Below are 17,330 nucleotides of genomic sequence, written 5' to 3'. Positions count from 1 at the left end.
TCGACACCCACCAGCAAACAGAGGTTGAAAAGGAAGATGGACAAAAAATGTAGGTTTTTGGTCAAGTACTAGAACTTCTGGACCCAACTATATATATATATATATATATATATATATATATATTTCAACTGCTCCTGCTGTTCTTCCAACGCCAGCCTAACGGAGCTGGTGCACCATTATGGGCGCAGGACCCACATTTAAATGTCTCAAGATGAATTGTAGAAAACGGCACTCCCAACAATTGCTGAATAATGATGAGATTTATTTACAAAGCCATTCTACAAGGCTTGTCAAGCCTGGACGCGTTTCGACCATAACGGTCTTTGTCAACAGCCAAAGTCATTATGACAATCTCCCCTCCCCATAACCTTTATAACCTAGTGCATTAACATACAAGAAATACTATGAAAATGTCATGAAACCTATTTGCATTTGTGAACACACATAACTAACAATGTTACTTCCCCACATGGTTAATCATCGATATGCCTACAGTATTAAATTGTCAATGTATACCAACACATGGGCCACTTAATAATCCTTATCAGCATTAATATCATCAAGCAATTATTCTTCCATTACCCTACTAAACATAAAATTGTATATCATACTTCTATAATGCTAATCTACGGGCCCCAAAAAAAAGAAAATATATATTTTTTACATGACACTCATCCCTAATTATTTCCTACATCAAATTCTAATATGTTTCATGCAAATTCATTATGGATATCAGCCAATGTGAACAAAAACTTCCTCATCCTCAATGCCAATTTAATACTGTAGGCATATCGGTGATTAACCATGTGGGGAAGTAACATTGTTAATTATGTGTGTTCACAAATGCAAATAGGTTTCATGAAATTTTCATAGTGTTTCTTTTATGTTAATGCACTAGGTTATAAAGGTTAAGGGGAGGGGAGATTGTCATAATGACTTTGGCTGTTGACAAAGACCGTTATGGTCGAAACGCGTCCAGGCTTGACAAGCCTTGTAGAATGCCTTTGTAAATAAATCTTGTCATTATTCAGCAATTGTTGGGAGTGCCGTTTTCTACAATTCATCTTGAGACATAAAAAAAAAAATATATATATATATATATATATATATATATATATATATAGTGCACGACTCACACAAGGCGAGCATGGCATTTTTGCATGTGAATTTGTTTTAACAAAAAGGAATTTAACCAAACCAGGATGCAAGGTGCAACATACACCGACAGACACACATATATATATATATATATATATATATATGCAACATATATATATACATATTCACACACATAAATATACATATTCACACATAAATATACATATTCACAGCTCTTATATATATATATATATATATATATATATATATATGCAAAATGTCACTTACCCAGTGTACATCTGTTCGTGGCATGAGACGCTGCAGATTCACATGCTTTGCACATCCCGCCATCTAGTGTTGGGCTCGGAGTGTTACAAGTTGTTTTTCTTCGAAGAAGTCTTTCGAGTCACGAGAACGAGGGACTCCTCCCCTTTCGGCTCCATTGCGCATGGGCGTCGACTCCATCTTAGATTGTTTTCCCCGCAGAGGGTGAGGTAGGAGTTGTGTATTATAGTAATAGTGCCCATGCAATGGAGTAAACATGTATGTACCTAATGTAGTTTAAAGTGATATATTTACAAATTTACAAATGTTCAAGATCAACTTCGAAACGGCTACAGGCTCCCGGGGAGGCGGGTGGGCGCATGTGAATCTGCAGCGTCTCATGCCACGAACAGATGTACACTGGGTAAGTGACATTTTCCGTTCGATGGCATGTGTAGCTGCAGATACAAATGCTTTGCATAGACTAGTAAGCAGTTATTTCCCCAAAAGCGGTGGTTCAGCCTGTAGGAGTTGAAGTTGTTTGAAACAAAGTTCGTAGTACTGCTTGTCCTACTGTGGCTTGTTGTGCTGTTAACACATCCACGCAGTAGTGCTTGGTAAACGTATGAGGCGTAGACCATGTGGCTGCCTTACATATTTCAGTCATTGGAATGTTTCCTAGAAAGGCCATGGTAGCACCTTTCTTTCTAGTTGAGTGTGCCCTCTGTGTAATAGGCAGTTCTCTTTTTCCTTTGAGATAACAGGTTTGAATGCATTTAACTATCCATCTAGCAATGCCTTGTTTGGAAATTGGATTTCCTGTATGAGGTTTTTGGAAAGCAACAAATAATTGTTTTGTTTTCCGAATTTGGTTTGTTCTGTCAATGTAGTACATTAACGCTCTTTTGATGTCTAATGTATGTAGTGCTCTCTCAGCTACAGAATCTGGCTGTGGGAAGAACACTGGTAGTTCTACTGTTTGATTCAAATGGAACGGTGATATGACTTTTGGTAAAAGTTTTGGATTTGTCCGTAGAACTACTTTATGCTTGTGTATTTGAATAAATGGTTCTTGTATGGTAAATGCTTGGATTTCACTAACTCTTCTTAGAGATGTGATGGCAATTAGAAACGCAACTTTCCATGTTAAATATTGCATTTCACATGAGTGCATGGGCTCAAAAGGTGGTCCCATGAGTCGTGTTAAGACAATGTTGAGGTTCCATGAAGGAACTGGTGGTGTTCTTGGTGGTAGAATTCTTTTTAGACCTTCCATAAAGGCTTTTATGACTGGTATCCTAAACAGTGAATTTGAGTGGGTAATTTGCAGGTAAGCTGAAATTGCGGTAAGATGTATCTTAATGGATGAAAAAGCTAGTTTTTACTTTTGTAAATGTAGCAAGTAGCTTACGATGTCTTTAGCAGATGCGTGTAAGGGTTGTATTTGATTATTATGGCAATAATAAACAAACCTTTTCCACTTATTTGCATAGCAATGTCTAGTGGTTGGTTTTGTAGCTTGTTTTATGACTTACATACATTCCTGTGTAAGGTCTAAGTGTCCGAACTCTAAGACTTCAGGTGCCAAATTGCTAGATTCAGCGATGCTGGATTGGGGTGTCTGATCTGTTGAATGTGTTGAGTTAACAGATCTGGTCTGTTTGGTAGTTTGATATGAGGCACTACTGAGAGGTCTAGTAGTGTTGTGTACCAAGGTTGTCTTGCCCAAGTTGGTGCTATTAGTATGAGTTTGAGTTTGTTTTGACTCAACTTGTTTACTAGATATGGAAGGAGTGGGAGAGGGGGAAAAGCGAATGCAAATATCCCTGACCAACTCATCCATAACGCATTGCCCAGAGACTGATTTTGTGGGTACCTGGATGCGAAGTTTTGGCATTTTGTGTTTTCTTTTGTTGCAAACAGGTCTATTTGTGGTGTTCCCCAATTTTGGAAGTAAGTGTGTAGTACTTGGGGGTGAATCTCCCATTCGTGGATTTGTTGGTGATCCCGAGAGAGATTGTCTGCTAATTGATTCTGAATCCCTGGAATGAACTGTGCTATTAGTTGAATGTGGTTGTGTATCGCCCAATGCCATATTTCCTGTGTCAGGAGACACAACTGTGTTGAGTGTGTTCCTCCCTGTTTGTTTAGGTAATACATTGTGTTGTCTGTTTTGACAAGAATGTGTTTGTGGCTTATTATTGGTTGAAATGCTTTTAACGCTAGAAATACTGCCAATAGTTCTAAGTGATTTATGTGAAGCTGTTTTTGCCGAGAGTCCCATTGTCCCTGAATGCTGTGTTGATTGAGGTGTGCTCCCCACCCTATCATGGAGGCATCTGTAGTTATTACGTATTGAGGCACTGGGTCTTGAAAAGGCCGCCCTTGGTTTAAATTTATATTGTTCCACCATTGAAGCAAGGTGTATGTTTGGCGGTCTATCAACACTAGATCTAGAAGCTGACCCTGTGCTTGTGACCATTGTGATGCTAGGCACTGTTGTAAGGGCCGCATGTGCAATCTTGCGTTTGGGACAATGGCTGTGCATGAGGACATCATGCCTAGGAGTTTCATTACTATTTTGACTTGTAGTCTTTGGTTTGGATACATGACCTGTATTACATTGTGAAATGCTTGTACTCTTTGTGGACTTGGAGTGGCAATCGCTTTTGCTGTGTCGATTGTTGCCCCTAGGTATTGCTGTGTCTGACACGGCCGAAGGTGTGACTTTGTGTAGTTGATTGAGAAACCTAGTTTGTGTAGGGTTTCTATGACATACTTTGTGTGTTGTAAACACCGTTCTAGTGTGTTGGTTTTGATTAACCAATCGTCTAGGTACGGGAACACATGTATTTGCTGCCTTCTGATATGTGCAGCTACTACTGCTAGGCATTTTGTAAAAACTCTTGGTGCAGTTGTTATTCCGAATGGCAACACCTTGAATTGGTAATGTACCCCTTGGAATACAAATCTTAGGTACTTTCTGTATGAAGGATGTATTGGTATCTGGAAATATGCATCCTTTAGGTCTAGTGTTGTCATGTATTCTTGTTGTTTGAGCAGTGGGATTACGTCTTGTAATGTCACCATGTGAAAGTGGTCTGATTTGATGTAGGTATTTAATGTTCTGAGATCTAATATAGGTCTCAGTGTTTCGTCCTTTTTGGGTATGAGAAAGTAGAGAGAGTAAACTCCTGTTCCTTTCTGTTGAATTGGTACTAATTCTATTGCTCCTTTTTGTAGCAATGCCTGGATTTCTAGTCCTAGAAGATCCATGTGTTGTTTTGACATATTGTGTGTTTTCAGTGGAATGTTTGGAGGGAATTTGAGAAATTCTATGCAATAACCATGCTGGATAATTGCCAGTACCCAAGTGTCTGTTGTTATCTCCTCCCAATGTTTGTAAAAATTGCTTAGTCTCCCCCCCACAGGTGTTATGTGTTGGGGATTTGTGACTTGGAAGTCACTGTTTGTTTTGAGGAGTTTTAGGGCTTTGGAACTTCCCTATATTCTTTTGGAATTGTCCTCCTCTATATTGCCCCCGAAAACTTCCCCGCTGATATTGGCTTTGATAAGTGGGCCTTGTTTGTGAGGTTGTGGGTTCTGTTGCTTGCCCACGAAACCCCCCTCTAAACTGTGTTTTGCAAAATGTGCCTCTGCTCTGTGGGGAGTAGAGTGCGCCCATGGCTTTGGCCGTATCAGTGTCTTTTTTAAGTTTTTCTATAGCAGTGTCCACCTCCGGCCCAAACAACTGCTGTCCATTAAAAGGCATACTCAGCACAGCTTGTTGTATTTCCGGCTTGAATCCTGACGTACGCAACCACGCGTGTCTCCTTATTGTTACTGCAGTATTTACTGTCCTTGCAGCTGTATCTGCTGCATCCATTGCTGACCGTATCGGATTATTTGAGATACTTTGTCCTTCCTCCACCACTTGTTGTGCCCTTTTCTGGAACTCTTTGGGTAAGTGTTCTATGAAATGCTGCATTTCGTCCCAATGAGCCCTATCGTATCTTGCCAGAAGTGCTTGTGAGTTGGCAATGCGCCATTGGTTTGCTGCTTCTGCTGCAACCCTTTTCCCAGCAGCGTCAAATTTGCGACTTTCTTTGTCTGGAGGTGGTGCGTCTCCCGAGGTGTGAGAGTTTGCTCTCTTGCGAGCTGCCCCTACTACCACAGAGTCAGGTGTTAATTGCTGAGTGATATACACAGGGTCTGTAGGTGGTGGCTTGTACTTTTTCTCCACCCTTGGAGTTATGGCCCTGCCCTTCACAGGCTCCTGAAACACCTGTTTGGAGTGTTTTAGCATTCCAGGTAGCATAGATAAGCTCTGGTATTGGCTATGAGTGGAGGATAGTGTATTAAACAAAAAGTCATCCTCAATTGGTTCTGCATGCAAGGTGACATTATGAAAAGTCGCTGTCCTTGAGACCACCTGCGTGTAGGATGTACTGTCCTCAGGTGGGGACGGTCTCGCTGGGTAACAGTCTGGGCTGTTATCCGATACTGGCGCATCATAAAGGTCCCATGCGTCGGGATCGTCCTGACTCATTGCAGTGTGCGTTGGGGATTGCATAAGTGGTGGAGTGACTACCGGTGATGTGTGCATTGATGGTGGTGGAGATGGTGGCGGAGTTGTCTGTCTTGCCACCTTTGCCTGTGGCTGCATATCCTTTTCTTGAAAGGCAAGTCTCCTTTTCATTTTAATTGGTGGAAGAGTGCTTATCTTCCCCGTATCCTTTTGAATGTGGAGCCTTCTTTGAGTGTAGTCTGGCTCCATTGATTCTAGTTCTTGTCCGAACTTATGTCCTTGCATTTGGGAGGACAATCCCTGTTCCTCTGTATAGGAACCTGATTTTGGTTCTGAGGCTGGATGTTTCGGAATGGAAACCTTTTCGGTAGCCTTTTTCGGCTCCGACAACACTTTCTTTATTTTCGGCGTCGTGGTCTCTCGGTGCCGACCCATTTCGGTGCCGAACTTGCTCGGAGCCGCTGTCTCGGGCTCGAGATTGCTGTGTGCCGGTACAGACAGACAGAGACAGACAGACAGACAGACAGACAGACAGAGACAGACAGACAGACAGACAGAGACAGACAGAGACAGACAGAGACAGACAGACAGACAGACAGACAGACAGAGACAGACAGACAGACAGAGACAGACAGACAGACAGAGACAGACAGACAGACAGACAGACAGAGACAGACAGACAGAGACAGACACACACACACACACACACACACACACACACACACACACACACACACACAGTTTGCTAACCAAATCTGTAAGGCGGCCATAACTGCTGAAAAACCTATTTAGCTCTGATGTGCACTGCCGGGGATTGCAAAATTTGTACACCCTGCACCTTCAAAGGAGATTCTCCATCATAACATAGGATTGAGAATCTACCTGGAAAAGAACAAGTAGAAACAAAGGATGTGAAATAAAGAGATCCAATGATAAATGATAGGTCATATAAGTTTTCATTTTCTGCAACTGTCTGTATTAATTATGGCCTTTCAAACCCTCTCTTTTTTTTTTTTTAAATAAAGGTAATTGTGACAAAACCTTTTTTTTTTTAAATTTGTTTTTTAAAGGTAATTGTGCCGAAACGCAAGCAATTTTCTCGGGCCATTGAGCCTGCAATGCATTCCAGGAGGATTGCTCTTGTTTGTCACACCATGAAAGTGCCCCAAAGAGGAATTCAGACTGGCTAGCAGCAATTTGTGGCAAGCATTCCATCCATTACTGGTCAAAGATAACCAGCCCACATTGTTTACAAGACTTTTTTTTAAATCTTGTTGCTGTTGAAAATATTTTAACTGAAAAAGAAATCACAGGCCACAAACTGACAGGAGTCTCAACTAGAAACCCAGCAAATTCACCAGCTGCTGTTATATCAAATTCACCAGCTGCTGTTATATATCTTGGAGGACAGCACTAACTGTAGCAAATAAACAGGTTTCTTATTCCAATATATCTTCAGTTTTATAGTCAGTACAACAATTCTTTAAAGAGCAAGACTTCCCAACAAAGGTTTTCTCAAAGGTAGAGTGGGGAAAGCATCTGGTATCGCCACTGGTGGTGGGGCTTAGGCTCTCATGCAGGCACTGGTCAAAAGAGAAAAAGGGCTAGTATAGACATATATATATATATATATATATATATATATATAGTATATAAGACAGGATGACAAAATAGAAAATAGGAAACAAACAAACTCAAAGATTGGTTATGGGGTGAAAGAATATAATGTTAGTGAAAACTACAAAGAAGGTACATATTTTCATGTCACTGCCCGATACAGGGTGGTTGATGCCCACCTGGCCGCTTGAATCTATTTTGGAAGCTGTGTATTCTCTCCCTTCTACTTTTACCCTTAAATATTCAAAATGATCACATTTGTACATATCTTGAACTACAAACACTAGGGACAAGAGACATGAGAGGTGAGGAGGGGCGCTAGTCATTCTACTGACTTGCTTTCAGAGAACACCAATTTATCACTTCATATAACCTTTTGGTCAACAGACTACTTGGGTTTAAAAATTCAAGAATGGTAAAGGACCGGTTAGTGCCCAATGCTACAAAACGTCAATGATATTTTTTTAATAAAGGCTACCAAGCATTGGTATTTTTTTAGATGCTCATTACTGGTAGCCCTGCTGCAATGGATCCACATTGTTACCTAGAGGACCTTTGGAATGCAAAATGGAGAATATCTTTTATAGTTTAATATAAATATGAATTCATGAATGATCAAGTGTAAGTGTTTCCCTCAAAACAACCTCGAAGGCTTGCCAATGCTGGATTGTTCAGGTATTTTCTGCAGGTTTCCATTTGACAGTTGAAGACTCACACACTCATGATCATCATCTTCTTCACGGAAAGTGGTTAAAAAAGGCTGTCTATGGCTTAAAAACAAGATCTAAAAGAGGGCTACTAGTATCAATGAATACCAAAATCTGGTTGGCGCAGACTGTCCACTGGTTTATCGTGAATGGACATTTCAATACTGCAGTGACCTAGAAGCTGTTTAAAATGGACATATTATGTAACCAGAAAACAGAGCTGTTTAAGAAACCAGCGTAGAAAAAACAGTAGTTGCCATCTCAACGTGCAGCCATGGCAAGGGTCTAAATTGTGTGAGTCTATCATCCACACCACACTGACCACTTTGGAAGGGATCATGCATTGTGTCTCTTTAAAGCTATTGTTGGAGAGCACTCCAATAGGGTGAAGGGAGCCAAGTACATTGGCACTTGTTTACTAAGGATGACATTAGTAGGAAAAGCAGATATGGTGCAATTATTCTGTGTCATCAGTTACAAGGTGAGTGCAGAAGGGAGCAGGTTAGAAAAGTTAGTTGGTTAATTGATAGTAAAATAGAACACTGGAGCAGAGTGAGGAAGCTCGATTGAAGTGCAGCAGCCAGGTGAAAGGAGTGCAGATATCTGTGATGTTAACTAGAGGTTACCTTCCATTCTTTAGCTGCTACAGTGGCCTCATAAGGCCAAAATTCTACAGGAGTTGGGGAGACGGCAGATGTGAGCCGATCACAGTGGATATATGGGGAGCCCGAACTTCTTTGAAATACCTGAGGGAGTAAACACGAAAGAACAAAAAAAGGGAAATAAGAAAAAATACAAAGCTTAACAATTCTGTCACTGAATTCACAACCAAGAAATAAGCTTGTGCTTACGTTCAAGCCACACAAGCCTGCAAGGAAAGATTCACCTCAAAACATGAGGTCAATGTGAGACCTGTCATTTTTCTGAACTACACATCTGCCCCACTAGGACTTCTGCGGCAGTCCTGGAAATCAGTCCAAACACTCCTCAGTCCCACAATAGCATGTGAATACTCCTGGTTGTCTGCCAAAGCTACTAATGTCCCTCCACATGTTCAACATGTGATTGCCCTATCAGAGCCACTCTTGGTGTCACTCCAAGAATCTTTGGAGGTCATCTACAGCTCTCCAGCGGTCACTCCAAAACTTGTGTCACCTTTAGACTGCCATGTATTAATTCAATGTCACTGTAGCTCCTGGGAGGAACCTACACACTCCTGAGTATCTCCTCAGCACTGCGAGGTAGTACTCACTGGTATCAACTGAACACTACTGATGTAGCTCCAGCACAACTGGGTATTACTTTTACTCACCAGTACTACTTGAACAATCCTGAGGGCCACTCCAGTAATTAATGTCCACTTGAAACTGCAAGACACTGACAGGTTTATAATTGAAATACTCCCGGTTGTCACTCCAAGTCTTCTTGGAAAATCTCCCAAGCATATTTTAAACACTCACTGGTGACTCTTCAAAACTAAGTGTGACATAACTTAATGTACTGTCACTACTTGTTATCACTCTAAAAACACTGCTTTTCCTTCTTCTTCAATGCAGTCTTTTCAGCAAGTCTGGCTATTCCTGGGATACATCACAAAAAAGGAGGGGAAACAAAGCTGGGAGAATTTATATGGCTCAGTGCACGGTCTCCCTGAGTAATACTAATCTAAAAACAAGGAAGTACTGTTCCAAAATCAAGGGCTCCTCACAACCAATTTGGGTGGGAGTCCTGGGTCCCCACAAGCAGTAGGAACAATATCTCTCACTCCACTCACCACTTCATCATTGGGCCATGCTCCTCTCCAGGCCGGCACTGCAATGCCTGAAGGGCCCTTCAAGAGGGCTCTTTGCCTGGGATCTTTCAGAAGTAGTTGCAGGTGATGAAAGGGTGTGTGAGGAACTGGAAAAAGTACAATATAATTGGTCAACCTGACGCCGATGCCAAGATTAAAAAAGGGCAAACAGATTATAACGATCTGGTTCCCTAAAAAGTTATAGCGTGTATACCTATCACCTGGACTTAAGGTGTATGTATGGGAAAGGCTGTGTAGGTATTACCTACACTACATAGCCAATGGTAAACATGTTTCTCACCTGTCTAGTCACCAAGGATCTACTGGTGATTCATCAGGACCTACCATACAATACCTAGTCCTCACTAAGAGAGTAAGTATACTTCTTTTTAACTGGATAGATAAAACCTATTATCTCCTAATAGGATGTCACTTAGAGTGTGGGGACACTTCTGAGGTTCATATAGAGGGGGTAGGTCCAATAGATTGCTGCGTCCACAAGCAACATTACTCAGTTCGAGGAGCAGCTTCCATCCATGATGTCCCAAAGGGGTCCATGCCTGAATCTAAGATGGTCCCCACACTCTAGTGAGTGACATCCTACCAGGAGATAGCATTAGAAGATATGGAAAGCCAGAGTGATCAAAGGATGAGAACACTGTTCACTTAGTCAATGCCCAAAGGTATTGTTGCTGTAACTTGCAGACACCAAAATACTTGCCAAAATATATGGTTAGTGTAAAACTGTCTCCATGGTACAACCCACACTACATTTCAAAGACATTATTGCGCAGTCTAGGGTTTGTTGGTCCAAACCACTGCCCTTTTTACCTGGCCACGAAGGGTGACAACATTTTCAGTCACCATCTCCAAAATCAGGAATAACCTTTCTCATTATGTGCTGCATGAGACTAGCTCTTCAACATGTATGCAATCCTTAAAATTTTGGCTCTTCCATTTACACATCTACAGGTATTTCTGAGTTATCAAAGCAGTAAGTGGTTGAAGATGACTTTAAAAAAAAAAAGTGCTATAAAATGTAAATAATCAATTTGTTTTCTATCACAGTCTACTGTTATGCGCTCAAGCATCATTTTATCACTCACAGAGACCACTGCCTCACTGCTTGATGTCATTCCATCAATCCAATGTGCCATTTCAGCAATATGGATTGCCATTTCATACTCTTGCATGTCCTTTTATTAGTGCCAGGTGTTCAGCCAGTATCCACAGGGTGCCTGTTGCATTTCCAGTGATGCAGACAAGGCCTTCTGTCCTTCCATTGATCTCTAAGGACACTCACATTTCCAATTGTCATTAGCATCCCCTAGCACCATTATCACACCGTACCAGCCATCTGTGAATACAATGTGTTGCACCATCAATCCCTGATGCTTTTCCATCACACCCTGGTGTCACCTCAACACTCCTTGAGGTCAAACCAACAGGAATCTTCGTTTACGCTACTGAGTCTCTTTATCAATCACCAGTCACCCTATCACTCCTCAGTATCACTGTTCTCTGGATTGCTTTCAAGTGTCAGAGGGGATTTTACATTCTACTCGATGATAAGCTTAGCAAATGCAGATGTATATGATCAAGGAACAAGTGCGACCGAATGTGTTTGCGTAGTAAGGCTTGGCCACAAAGGGAAATGGATAACGACATTTGTCTACAAGATGTGCAGTTTTGGGACATGCTGATGTTTAAAGGCTATAATGAAACAACATTTATTTACTTCCATTGGAGGAGAAAAGGAGCAGTCAGGTGAGCCCTAACTATATCTCAACAAATAGACATCTGTTTTTTGTAGCAGGCAGGCTCTTCTGCTGTCTGGCTTAGGAAGCCAAGTTTGATAAGCGTAGTACAACTAAATATAACATTTCTTGTGCTGGCTAATTAATCTGTAGGTTGTATAATATTCTAGGTGGCAATGGGTGGATTTTTGCCTAAATGTGAAGTGAAGTATCCAAAAATAAACCAATTTGCAACCTACAATTTGAAAAAACTGCAGAATTAGAGCACAGTCTTTTAATTACATAATGTCTCTTCAGCAAGTGCTTTGGTTTCTATTGGTCTGTAACAGCCTTTATGGTACAGCCTTCAGCAATTGTTGGACAACGTGTGATATGGGTGGGATTACAAGAAGTGTGGCACCCGAGCAGAAGATGGTGCTAGGGACCTAGTCCCCATTTAGAAAAAGTACTTAACAGTTGTAGTACTGCACCAAAGAGGATACGCTGCCTACTCTCATAACCATAAATCAACTCACACAAACCATGTATGAGAACTATTTTGTATCCAAGAAACCTGGTCTAGCATCCATCTGAGTGTATGTTTCACCCACACTAACTTTTTTCCAGTTCTGCAACCCAGACCTCTTATGAAAAGAGCAAATGTTCTGGAGTTGAGCATTCACTGGAGAACTATTGTTAGAGGTTGGAAATTATTTGTCTCCAATAAGAGACGGTCAGCAGATTTTAAAGCATATGTTTTGTTGAATTATGTAACCCTCAAAAAAGGTGGGCTTCAACACGTGAAGGGTGGAGTTTCTATCACCTAGTTCTATTTTGTTTAATGCTTGCCTGACATCAGTGTCAGTGACCAGAGGGCATGTGAATGTATTTCCATGCTCCATCTCCACGGGTGAGGCAAAGGCAATCCAGACGCACCCTTAATTGCCTAGTGAGTCACTAGGAAACAATAGGAGGCCCTTTCAAACACGTCGTACATGCCACAATCCACCTGGACACAGCCTCCTGTCTTAGCATTTATCTCAAAATTCCTTGCATGCAGTACAACAGAATTAGTATAGAATAAAATGCACTTTTTCTAGACAATCTCCAAGTTCAGTCTTGACAGCCAAAGTGAGTCTCTCAGGTACTGCTACAGGATTAGGGGAAAAGATAAGTTAATTCTGTGACCGATGCTGAAGGTAAATATTTAGGGAGAAGCAAAGTACAACTTCTCAGAGTGTTTTATCCTCATGGAACACAGGGAAACGCTTACGAGAACACATGGCTAGAATCTTGCTTACTCTCCTAGTGAAGACAATTTAATAATCCACATCTATGTAAACATCTTGTGAATACATGTATGCATAGTTTCAAAGGGAAACTAGATGAGCTTGCAAAGATGCATGATGAACATCCAGGATGGAATGAAACTGTTGCCAAAAGAATGCAAAAGTTACATACCTGTATTCGCCTTTCGATATCTTCAAATCTTCATTATACTTAAGACCCTCAGAATAAGCACTGTGAATTGGGCATGATCCAGACAGACACATACTTGAAAAAAACTACTTAAATACTAATTAAATCGTCCTCTTTCCCTTTTCAAGTCGAAGCTTACTAACCAGAGGCCTCCTAGTATGCCTTGAGCCAATTTCACTTGCCTCAGTCCTAATTTGAAGGCGCAAGAACCATAAATGTATGCAGGAAATGCAGACTGTGCAGGTTATGAACATGATAGCTAGACAAGACAAGAGACGGGTAACATTTTCTATTTTATTTCTTAAGTTCTTTTGGTAAGAGTACAACATAAAGCAGGTTACAGTGGGTTAATGCATGGACAAACAATCATAAAATAGTCTGTCTATGTCAAACTAAGCATATGAGGAAACAAGGCATTAGACTAGTGCAGCCTAAAGCTCTTAAGCATCCTGCTGAAGAAAGCCTTAAGTTTTAGGAACAGGTAAAGAACGAAGCCTGCTCACCTTCCTAGAAGGTGAAAGTGAGAGTGATGCTACAACAACAGATGCAATGCAATAATGTATTTTACCCAAAATTCATAGTAGCATTAAAGACAAACAAATGTACAAGTTACTTACCTTCGGTAACAATATACCTGGTAGAGACATATTCTAGTTGCAGATTCCTTACCGTTGAATTCTCCCAAGTGTCAGTCTGGATCCGGAGATTTTTCTTCGAGCAGTACCTCTGCACGGATTCAGGTGGCGCCGGTCGACTCCGCGGGTGTCATGTTCGCGTGATGATGTCGCAGTCGTATATAGGTGCCACCCCAGCGAACACAGAGTGGTGCGCCAAAACTAGGGCCCTTAAAGGGAAGTTCCTGTCCCTAGAAATCAGTTCGCAGTGCGGGGAAGATGGGTGGGTCGGCAAGGAATCTGCAACTAGAATATGGGGATCATTATGACCTTTGGCGGTAGGTGCAAATGTGGCGGTAGTACCGCCAACAGGCTGGCAGTACATACCGTCACATTATGACATTGGCGGGTCGGCTGAAGCCAACCCACCAATATACCACACCGACTGCCATGGAGGTAGCAGCCGCCGGAGAAAATCTCCAACCCGGCAGCTGCTACTGTACAGGCAGCGGCATTTTGACCTTGCCTACTGCCATGGTTTTCGTGCCATTCGTTATGCCACAAAAACCATGGGGGTAGGCCTGTCACTGGTAGGAGGTTCACCCACCCCTCTTACACTCCCCAGACTCCCCCCCCTCCATCCACACTCCCCCCTCCATCCACGCTCCCCCCCTTCCAATCCACCCTCTATACACGCACACTCGCAGGCACACAACACGCATTCACACACTCACTCACACAGGCATACACGCATGTATCCATTCATTCACGCATCCGTACAGACATTCATACTGACACGCATTCATACGCTCATTTTCACACATTCACACACGCAAACACTACACACACACACATTAGAATTCACCCACACACTCACACATTCATGCACACACCCCCAAGGACACACAACGCCCCCATTCACCTCCCCTGTCGGGAACCCGACTTACCAGCATCCAGGAGGTCTTCTGGCAGGGGACGGGGCGCTGCTACCGCCAGCAGCGCCCGCCAGCAGAAAACCGCCAGGCTGTATTATATTTCACAATACGGCTGGCGGCGGTTTACTGGCATGGTGCTGCTGGTGGTAGCAGTGCCACCGTAAACACCATCCGCCAGCACGGCCACAGCCGGATTTCCGTCCTTCTTGTGGCAGAAGGGCAGAAATCCGGCTGTGGTCATATTGTGGTGGACGGATGTTAGCCGTGGCGAGGGTCTTTTGGTGGCCATTGCCACGGTGGTAGGCGGCACTGAAATCAGTACTTAAAGGGTGGGCAAGATTAGTTCTCCAGTCACATAGAACTCACGGCGCCGGGCACTCCCCCGTCTGGATTCCTCAAACCTTTCGCTTTGCATCTCTCGTCTGGTCCCAGATTCACCACGGTAGGGCCCCACGTAACAGCATCACATCCTGGCCCTGGTGTCAAATTATATCCTCAGATGTTACCGGTGTCACCACCGGCAGTTCCACGCTCATTTCCGCCGAGCTCTCAGATTCCACATCAGATTCCGATCCTCGTGTTTCTCTCGTTGTCGCCTTAGATCGTGGGCTAGCCTACCCCCGCTCAATGATGCCACAGCTGCGGTGGCATGCTATCTCTCCTCCTGGGCTTCCTCCAAGGTGGGCGCAGCCCCCCTGCGCCAGGGACCTCTGGATCGCTGTTGTCTGCTCCTGGGTCTGGTTTTGCAAGGTGCTCCTGTGCCTGTGGGACCTTCCCGCTCATCTAGCCAATCCCTCGCTTCTTGTGGTGTACAGAAAAATCTTGACCCTCAGCGTAGAAGGAAAAAGCATGGCGTACAGGAGGTTTAATAATCACAACTGTTTCTTGATCTCTAGGAAAGTTGCCCTTTGTTTTTGCACCTCACGAGAGAAGTCAGGGAAAATTTGGACTATGCTGTTCTCCACTCTCAATTCCCAACTTTTCTTTTAGCTTGAGCAAGGATGTGGTCCCGGCCCTTATAGTGCAGCAGTCAGGCCACCACCGGCCACAGCAAGGACCCAGTGGGGGGAAATCGCTCCGGCATGCTATGTGCCCTCTCGAAAGCAAAGATTCGCAACAGGCCCTCCGGTGCTACCTCAGTGTTTATCCAGTTCTCTAGGTAAGCTGTTAAGCCTTTTAGCTCAACTTTCTCGAGTAGCCCCACTATGCGGATATTGTTTCTTCTTGACCTATTCTCGGCATCTTCAGCGCAGGGCATTAGCGCCCCTACTTGCTTCTCTAGGTCTCCTGTTGCTGTCAATTCTGGTTTGAGCTCATCCATGCTTTGTTCCGTTGTTGCAAATCTTTCTGCCAAGCGTCTTTGGTCCTCTCTCAGTAAGCCCAAGTCCAGTAGCAAGTGTATCAATTTTAGACTCCAGGATTTCCCTGGAGGTCGTGATGGACTGCAGTATGTCTCCCAAAGAGGGGCCCCCCGCTGGGTCGTCAAGGGGCGCTGTCTGCGCCGTGTTTGTAGGGGAGAGGTGGGACAGCCTTATTTCAAGCTAGTGTCTCCTGTCATGTCCTTTTTCCTGTTGGTTTTGCCCATTGTTTAGTAACTCTCCGTCATTCCACCACAGCACTGACTGTTCATGTGCCTAAGTCCAACAGTCAGACTTTGTTCGCCCCCCCCCCACAGGCTCTTCCCCACTATGCCCCCGGCACAGTTCCTGCAAGCAAGGATGGGTCCTCACCAAGCACGCAGTCCCCTGCGCCCTCACCGCATTCAGGTGCGAGGGGAGAGGGTCGTCGGTGTCTTCGTCGCGGCCCACTGCCTGCCTCGCACAGTCAGGCCACACTCTGTCTCCTTCGCTGCAGAGGAGGGGGGCACCCCGTATCTCGCTCCCCGACGTTGTTTCTGAGCAGCAGAGGTCGTTGTAGGCCCGGCTGCCCCAATCCTTGGGCCTCCCTCCTGTCCCCAGGTCGAGGACGCTTACCGAGGCCGGAGGGGAGCGGGCCACCAGCAATCTCCCATCGGGCCTGATGTATCTGCTGGGCCATGGGGTCGCCCCTGCTATTGTTGTCCTTGCTCCTGTCTAAGGACCCCCTCGCGCAAGTCGACTTCAGCAGCCCCCGGAGGCCGCAGCCGCTCCAGTCGCGCCCACCATTTTGCAGGCAAGCGGCTCGGCGGACTCAGACGTCACCGGCCGACTCCGGACCCTGCCGCCACTACTCTGCTCCGTTTCTTCATGTACTCCCCCCCCCAGACCGAGTTGTGTCACAAATTACGAGGCTATGGGGTCAGGATGCATGCGGATGGGAGGTCTTGGGCCAAAGCTTCTCCCCTCGGCTGCTCACTCCATGGGCTCCAGGCCATGCCCCTAGCACCAGACTCCTGTTGATGCATACCTACTCCAAAAATCCCAGACTGCACTGTACCTCCTCCTGGAGTTACCAGAGTCATTGCTGCCAAAAGAGATAACTGGGCTGAAGCACAATCTTGAGCACCTTGTCAGGCACCAGCATTACTGATATGGAGGCTGCACACAAGGTGGCAGGGAATGGACCTGGATCTTTCCAACAT

General features: G+C 44.0%; 1 protein-coding gene across 3 annotated transcripts in view; it reads right to left on the bottom strand.

Annotated features, from left to right (window-relative positions):
- SRCIN1 (SRC kinase signaling inhibitor 1) overlaps positions 1-17,330 on the bottom strand; it is a 758,648-nt gene that overhangs the window by 79,994 nt on the left and 661,324 nt on the right. For all 3 annotated transcript variants that reach the window (XM_069237488.1, XM_069237489.1, XM_069237490.1), the window contains one exon: positions 8,841-8,960. In XM_069237488.1, coding sequence (XP_069093589.1) covers positions 8,841-8,960 — 120 coding nt within the window. The remainder of the gene's footprint in view (positions 1-8,840; positions 8,961-17,330) is intronic.

Source organism: Pleurodeles waltl, chromosome 6, assembly GCF_031143425.1.
Source record: "Pleurodeles waltl isolate 20211129_DDA chromosome 6, aPleWal1.hap1.20221129, whole genome shotgun sequence".
Classification (NCBI taxonomy): domain Eukaryota; kingdom Metazoa; phylum Chordata; class Amphibia; order Caudata; family Salamandridae; genus Pleurodeles; species Pleurodeles waltl.
This window is presented reverse-complemented; position numbering and strand designations above follow the sequence as displayed.